Source organism: Carlito syrichta, unplaced genomic scaffold (assembly GCF_000164805.1).
Source record: "Carlito syrichta isolate Samal-C Ts95f unplaced genomic scaffold, Tarsius_syrichta-2.0.1 Scaffold312739, whole genome shotgun sequence".
Classification (NCBI taxonomy): domain Eukaryota; kingdom Metazoa; phylum Chordata; class Mammalia; order Primates; family Tarsiidae; genus Carlito; species Carlito syrichta.
In genome coordinates, this window is record NW_007256835.1 from 213888 (window position 1) to 222245 (window position 8358).

Genomic DNA, 8358 nt, shown 5'->3' on the forward strand with positions numbered 1-8358 from the left:
GTGAGACTCCAACTCAAAAAAAAAAAAAAAAAATCAATGATTAAATCTAGGTGGTGTTTGTTATTGTTATTGTTATTCTTCTTCCTTCTATTTTTCCCTAATTTTCCATCAATGACCTTTTGTAATCAGATCAAAACAGAAACTTTTTTTTAAATGTTAAGAACCTCCAAGAATGGGAAAGCATTTTTCCATTCATTCAACAAGCACTTATCACTCCATCTCCCTGGAAGCCGAGATCTGTGGCAGGTACTAGGGATACAAAGATGGTCACAACATTCCTTGCTCTTGAGGAACTCTCAAGAAATACAGTAAAAATAAAAACTAATAACTATGCATGAATACATACACATAGGTAGGCCAAAAACATTCCATGACCCAGTTTCTGACAACAGTAGAATCTTTGTAAATAAGAGTTTACATTTTTTTTTTTTTAAGTCAGGGTCTCATTCTGTCACCTAGGCTGGAGTGCAGTAGTACAATCATGACTAGCCACAGCCTCAACCTCCTGGGCTCCAGGAATTCTTCCACCTCAGCTGTGACTACAGGTGTATGCCACCACACCGGGCTAATTTATTATTATTATTATTATTATTATTATTATTATTATTATAGAGACAAGGTCTCACTATGTTGCTCAGGCTGGTCTCAAACTTGGCCTCAAGCAATCCTCCCACCTCGGCCTCCCAAAGTGCTGGGATTACAGGTGCCAGTCACAAGGCCCGGCTCAGAAATAAAAGCTTATGTTCTGGGACAAAGATAAAGAATCCAGAAACATGTGTTATGCGGCATAACCTAAGTATGTAATAATCCTTGCAGAGTCAACAACTAAACCAGATCCAGTAAGGAAACAAACTGGGGGAAAGACACAGATTCTCCCAGCATAATCCTTTAATCTGGTACTACACAAAAACCGGTCCAGAGTTCAAACTGTTACTGCTGTGTGACTAGAAAAGTACTGAAGTTTCTTATCACTTGGAAACTTTTGTACCAATCTGACACTGCCACAACATCCAAATGTGTGATCAGTAGATCAGTAGTCTCACTGAACGGAGCATGGAACAAAAGGATTCACAACAGGCTGAACATTTTTAAATAAATTAAAACAAAACAACAACAAAAAAGGATTGGTTCTTGACAAATCACTTTGAGAAACATTGTTTTAAAACTCCTTGGGTAAGGTTCTTTAGCTAGTGCCAAAATTGAGTTTGGAATGAAATTCAATGGCAGTGGCTGGTTTATAACTTAGCAGAACAGCTCCAAATTCCAACATCTCTTAGAGTGTCTCTGCAAACAAGACATCAAAGACCTCTTATGAGGTTGTTATCCTTGACAGTGTCTCAGGGACCACCCTCAAGAAGTACCTCTGCCCCTCCATAATGAGGTAAGGGGGGCAACGGAGGGTAGGGGAGATGGTGAATCTGAAAGATCTAGAAAACACCCCCTCCTCAGTTAATTCGACTCTGAGGCAGAAAACAGACAGAGAGCCAATGACTGCGGGAGAAAAGGGATGGTGTGAAATGGCAGAGCTGAGGTAAGTCGGCAGTCCAAACACAACGCCCTCCGTTATGTAAGAAACCACAGCAGCATGCTGACTGCCAGGGCAAAATAATGTGCCTCTGTGTGTAGGGAACTGAGGGAGCTGCAGAGACTGTGGGGGACACGCTTGGAGTTTATCTAAGCCATGTACACACAGTCGGCTCATTCATAATGAGCATTCGGTCCCCAAAGTGGGCTCAGTGCTGAGAAAAACCAGATACAGGCCCAGCTGACCAAAGCAGCCGCCCTTCCCACTGCCTGCGGCCTGGACCACTATCTCCCGAATCTTCCCAGTACCCCCCCTTCCTTTCACAGACATTTGCAAACTCCATACCCTTCCAGTTGGCATCTTTCATGATAATCAAATTAAAAGCTACAGAAAGCAGAAGGGTTTAGAAACAGGGAGAGAGAAGGATGAGGCATGCTGCATTTGGACTGATGCAGCTCGGCTTTCAGTAGCCTTCAGTTAAGTCATACAGATGTGTGTAACCTTTGTGGCCAGAGTCTCATCTGCTGCAAATTTCAAAGAGGCAATGCAACAACCTGAAAAACAGATCTGTGGGATCCCCAAGAAAATCTTGCTCCATCACTCAGTAAAGGATACTGAGGAGTTGAGAAGATAAAGTTGGAAAGACATGGAGTCAGCAGGAGGCCTTAGAAAGCAATCTAGCCTGGCTCAGAAATGCCTTAGCTAAGAGAAGCTGTGTGTCATGGTACCTGCCCACATGTCAGGATCCTTCCTTCCTTCCTTCCCGAGTAGGGAAGAGCATCTGACCTGCGATAAATATGTATCTGAACCCAAAGCTAGTCAACCCAGTGCATGACAGCATGCGGCTCAAGGTTCTTGCCCTTGGGAAGAAAATGCAATATTCTTGCCATAGCTGCTCCTTCTCTGAGGCATCAAAAAAGCAGAAAATATCCATCCAGGTGAAGAAAAGGGAAAAAAAGATAGTATTTAAGTGTATTAATGTATTCATTGCAAACATATAGTGAGGGCCTACTTTGAGCCAGGCTTCCTGCCATATTGGCATTTATAGCCCAGGAGGGCAGAAAAACATGAAACAAGCAATTACAAATGTGAGACGAATTACAGAGGAAGTACAGGTGGTGATTTGACCTTGTCTACCAGGGATCAGAGAAGGATTCCCAGGAATTACTGATTCAGCTGAGACTTGAAAAATGTATAGGAAATAGGAATTAACGGACAAAACGGCAAGGAAGTTTTCAGAGAGACCAGTATGGGGGAGGGCCCTGAGCCTGGAGAGAAGGTGGTGCATTTTTCAAGCTAAAGTAAATGATTACAGCTAGAGCTCAGGGAGCCATGCAGAGTAACTTTCAGGAAAGTCTTTAGGAGTAAGTGGGGTCCTATCACTCAGAGCTTTTCACACCTTATTAAGGATTTGGGAATGTGAACCACATACAATAGGAAGCCACTGCAGTAGTCTAAGTGGTGAAAGGTTATGCTGAGTTTTGTTTAACAAGGTTAAATAGACTGGGGAAAGATAAGAATAGTTCCTTGAGTGACAGATCATGGTAATTTGGTCTGCAATATTGTAAAAGCATAGAGCAAAGTGCGCAGATAGGAGAGTTAAGGAAGAGCTAGAATCATTCACTGATTTAACTATTTCCTGGAGACCCGTTATATGCCAAGCACTGTGCTAGGTGCTGGGAACACAGTGGCAAATAAGAAAGGCACAATACCAGCCCATATGGCACTTACAAGTATGATGGGGGACAGCCACTCAATAAAGCAGTAATTAAATTACACTTGTGATAAATATGAAGAAAAAGAAGGATGAGAAACTGAGAGAGCATTATCTGGAGGGTCAGAGGCAGGACCTGATGATTGGATGGAGGACAGGGAGAGGTGAATGACGGCGGCTTGTTGGTCACCCAAGTGAACGATGGTACCATTATCAGGAGGGAGACCAGATTCTTGCCAGGATGGGGTGGGTTAAGATGATGAATTCTGGGCCGGGCTCAGTGGCTCAGCCTGTAATCCCGTGCCTTGGGAGGCTGAGGTGAGTGAATTGCCTGAGCCCGCGGGTTCAAGACCCGCCTGGGCAATTTGACGAGACCTCATCTCCACAATAAATCAAAAATTAGCCGGGCATGGTAGCGCGTGCCTGTAGTTCCAGCTACTTGAAAGGCTGAGGCGGAAGGATCCCCAGAGCCTGGCAGGTCGAGGTTGCAGTGACCGGGAGCGGGCACTGCACTCCAGTCTGGGCGACAGAGTAAGACTCCAACTCAAAAAAAAAAAAAAAGGTGATGAATTCTGTTTTAGACAAGTTGGATACCTGGATGGAGCTGTCCAGGCAGTAGGTTAGGAAAGAACAGATTTGGGAGTTGGCATCAGATCCCAGAGGAAGAAAGGGAATGGACAAATTGACGTGGGGGGAGAACTCAGTGACCAGAGCAGGCATCGTCAAACACTCTGAGTACAAGGACCACTTCTTGTTGGGCACTGTATCTGCCATGCCTGGCCTTGGGCCTGACATCTCTTACATAGTAACAAATATTTTGTTTAATGAAAGAATGCATCTTTTAAGATCTCTAGTATATATAACTTGAGTACTAGTAGATGCTCAATTTAGATGCTGCATTTATGTATCCTCATAAAAGATAGAGGCATTCTACAAACTCAAGAAGGTACATTTCTTAGTTGAGCACAGTGGGTCATGTCTGTAATCCTAGCACTTTGGGAGGCTGAGGCAGGAGGATTGCTTGAGCCTAGAAGTTCGAGATCAGTCTGAACAACATAGTGAAACCTCATCTCTACAAAAAATTAGCCAGACAGTGGTGTGCGCCTATCATCCCAGCTACTTAGGAGGCTGAGGCAGGAGGATCACTTGAGCCCAGGAGGCCGAGGCTGCAGTAAAATGTGATCATGCCATTGCACTCCAGGCTGGGCGACAGAGCAAGACACCGTCTCTTAAACAAAGGCACATTTCCTACATGATGGCATTTAAGTCTTTCTGTCACATGCACCATTAGTTGATACTAGAATTAGAATGACAGATTTCATTCTCTCGTTGGCTTCCTGACTCCAGAAGCCAAGACACCAGGTATAAATTAATAACCCATCTTGCCTAGGTCTCCTAAACTTATAAATAAGCTGGCATGGGGATGACAAGGCTATGAATTGGAAGGGTCACTTGTAGAAACTGGCTTCCATCAGCCAACTGAAAGCCTGCTGACCTCACTGTTAGACACTCAGCAGTGCTAGTGGTGACATCCAGTTAGGTACTAGCCATCTCCAGACCCTGAGGTGGCCCACAAAGTTTGATGCACTCCCAGTTGTCTTAGAGATATGCAACTGGAACCCTGTCCAGGCGGAAAACTGGGTCTCCAATACTTCTCTAGACTATCGTATAGACCCACACATGGGCCTCATATTCTGAATGCTCCAAGGAAAAGATGCTGTTCAGACTCTACCTCAGAAAAGTGTTTCAGCCACTGGCAGGATGAGGGAGGGGAACCGGCTTCCCTGGGCTGCTGGATCTGCCAGACTTAGAATAAAGAGCGTTTTCAGAGCCTGGAGTTTTCCAGCTGCCTGGAAACAGGAAGTGCCCAATCCCTGAGAACAGTAACCCTCACACACGCCCTACATAAAGACATGTTGAGCCATTAGCCCTAATTGCCTGTGACTGACACAGGAGTGAAGTTGGCCTTCCAGGCATTTGCTCAGCGGAAAGAAAACAAACAGCTCACAGGAGACACAGGCAGTCATGGTCTCTCCTTTCTGCCAAAATGATTCTGCTGTGTTCCCCGCCCCCAAATTATAACATACAGACTTGAAATTATAAAGCAAACAAAGGTCTTTCGAGTATTCCTTATCACATACGAAAGAGAAAAATCTCTGTAGGGAGTAGTTAGACACAAAGCAATTGGTTAGTAATCTTCACAAAATCAAACACCTCACAAAAAAAAACTTTTCAGAGCTGCCTCTCAGTACCGCCAATTCTCTCCAGGTTTGAGGTAGTAAGAATTATTTGCAATAATTTTCATCCATTCTACATATTTTATAAAGACACATGAGTTTGGTAATGTGGCACGTGCTAGGGATACAATATGCATGTGGTAAAAATCACATATGCCTTCAGATTTAGGATATTTGTTTCAACAAATGGGTTTTTGAAAGTGGCTTAAGAATAATGCAGCACATTATACATCAAGCAAGATGCCTTACATCCTTCCTTTTGCCTTTATGAATGACGGATTCAGAAGACACACACCACCATGCTAATATCAGCCAGATTGTGGGTGACTGGAGTGATATGGACACGGGTTCCCTCCACACCAAACAGATACCCCAGGATGAAGAGCAGGACTGGCCCTGAGTGTGACTGGTAGTTGATGAGATAAAGCTCTGTTTCCCATTCAGAGTTGTTCTCTTCCTTTATAGCTCCCTCACGACTACTTCAAAAATCTCACATGCGAGGTGTAGCGCCCACCATTTAATGAGTGCTGCACGTTCACCATCTTATTTGCCTCCCTTAACCTGCTGGGGAGATACATGTGATTATTACATGAATTGGCCAAGTGACTACCTAGAGGGTAAGTCACTTGGCCAAGGCCACATAGGGAGGGGGGAAGGGGCACACTCCAATCCAGAGCCATTAAATTCCCAGGTCCACACAATCTCCACTCACTAAACAGCCAGACTTCCCTTTGGTTTGTGGGGGCCATTTCTTATCATCCAAGGTCTTTACCCATTAGATTTAATTCTGAACTAAAAGATGGCAAGAAATCATGTAGCCCATGTTAACGTCAGCCCTGGCTATGGGGATAACACACGGTAATATTCAGAGCCTAAAGCCCAAGTCTGATAAGATAAAATTCAAGAGACAAAAGCTGTTTTCTAGGCAGGATCTAGGCAAACATCCTCCAATGATTCAGGAAGGCAAAATGAACTCCTTGTTCCATAAGAGCCACACTCTTTGAGTCAAGTCGTTCAGGTCACGGTATAAGGTAGCATTGATTCTACCCTGGGTGATTTAGATTCTTTGTAAGATTTATGTAGAACAAGCAGTTCTTCCACACCTCCCTTGCTTCTGTGCACAGCAGCCTCCCCAGAGACCACGAATTGCCAGGTAATAAATAACCACGTTGTATCTGCCCCAGTGAAGGAGCCTCAGTCTTTGCGGAGGAAGGAGCTGTTACAGGACAGAAGGCTACTCACCCAGCAGGCAGAGCATCAGGGGCCTGGGTGGCTGCCGGGAGCTGCTGTGTGCTGGACGTGCTGGGCTCCTCTCCTTCAGCCGGTGTGGCAGGAGCAGGGAGAGACGTCGTGTTGGGGTTCGGGGTGACACTCAAGGCCGCAGCAGGTGGGGACGTCACACCAACAGAAGGTTCTTCAGGATCCGTGGCTGCTGTGGGTTCATCATTCACTGAAGATGCACAAATCATAATTTAAAGATCAACTATGGGCCGGGCTCGGTGGCTCAGCCTATAATCCCAGCACTTTAGGAGGCTGAGGCGAGTGGATTGCCTGAGCCCGCAAGTTCAAGACCCACCCAGGCAAATTGATGAGATCTCGTCTCTACAATAAATCAAAAATTAGCCAGGTATGATAGCGCGTGCCTGTAGTTCCGGTTACTTGGAAGGCTGAAGCAGAAAGATCGCTGGATCCAAGCAGGTCGAGGCTGCGATGGCCAGGAGCATGCCACTTCACTCCAGTTTGGGTGACAGAGTGAAATTCCAATTCAAAAAAAAAAGATCAACTATGAATACGAATTTTATGACCACTTACTAAGTTTTTCATTTAATGTGCTAACACACCTACAATGTTATCCTATGTATATGCGGCAAAAGAAAAAGTTCTATGAAACATAACTTTGGAAATTATAGCAAACCAGTAGTGCCTGTCCAAAGAAAATTGGGATGAATCTGAAATAAATAAGAGGGGAACCCCAAAAACCCGGAATTTATTTATAAAAAATTATACATTTATTCTTACATGTTTAAACTTCTGTCATCAAAGTATTCTCCATTTGATGTAATACCCTATTGAGATGCTTTTCCACTGCTTAAAACAGTTTTCAAATTCATCAATTTTGATGCTTTTTTAGTGCTTCTGCCGTTTTTTCTTTCACCTCTTCCACATTGTCCAAACATTTCCCTTTGAGGGCTTCTATCATCCAGAGAAGCAAAAAAAAAAAAAAAAATTGCTCAAGGGAGATCAGGTGAATGAGGCACAGGGGTCCTGCTGTTTTTGGTCAAAAACTGCTGAACACTCAGTGTGGTATGGGCCAGGTAAGCTCGTAAATCACCCATAAAGAAATAAATAAATGTATTGAAAGAATCTCCAAAAAAAATTTACTGAAGCTGAACACAGTCTTTTACAACAATACCAGCTGATAAACTGATGCTAATGGGTTCCTAGAATACTTACCTAGCAGGGAAAGCTGTGCTACAAGGGGCCTGTGCTCCAAAAAATAATTCCACTTTTCTTTGGGGGGAATCCTCCCTTGTATATTAAATGACTACCTCTTTTATAAAACTTTATCAAGTTTTTCTAACATACTGTGCTATATTTTTTGTAATAAAAGAGTAGCAGGAAAGACGAACATAACAGATAAGTGGTAGTGCTTGATAGTGCAAAGCCAAGTTTATAGGGTCATTCCTTTTTTAAATTTGCCATTTGAGGCCAGGCATGGTGGCTCATGCCTGTAATCGCAGCACTTTGGGAGGTCGCAGCAGGAGGATGACTTGAGCCCCAGAGTTCAAGACCAGCCTGGGCAGCACAGACCTCGTCTCTATTTAAATAAATAAATAAGATAAAAGAATATTCTTTTTTTTTTTTTTTTTTTTTTTGGTTGG

The 8358-nt window shown here is 43.8% G+C and overlaps 1 protein-coding gene across 4 annotated transcripts in view; it reads right to left on the bottom strand.

The window, feature by feature from the left end:
- The window catches only part of WWP2 (WW domain containing E3 ubiquitin protein ligase 2), a 185129-nt gene that overhangs the window by 48318 nt on the left and 128453 nt on the right, over positions 1–8358 (bottom strand). For 3 of the 4 annotated variants that reach the window (XM_008070024.2, XM_008070023.2, XM_021718563.1), the window contains one exon: positions 6719–6926. In XM_008070024.2, the coding sequence (XP_008068215.1) occupies positions 6719–6926 (208 nt within the window). Of the gene's footprint in view, positions 1–4971; positions 5054–6718; positions 6927–8358 lie in introns of those variants that run through there. The other variant, XM_008070025.1, reaches the window with a different exon arrangement.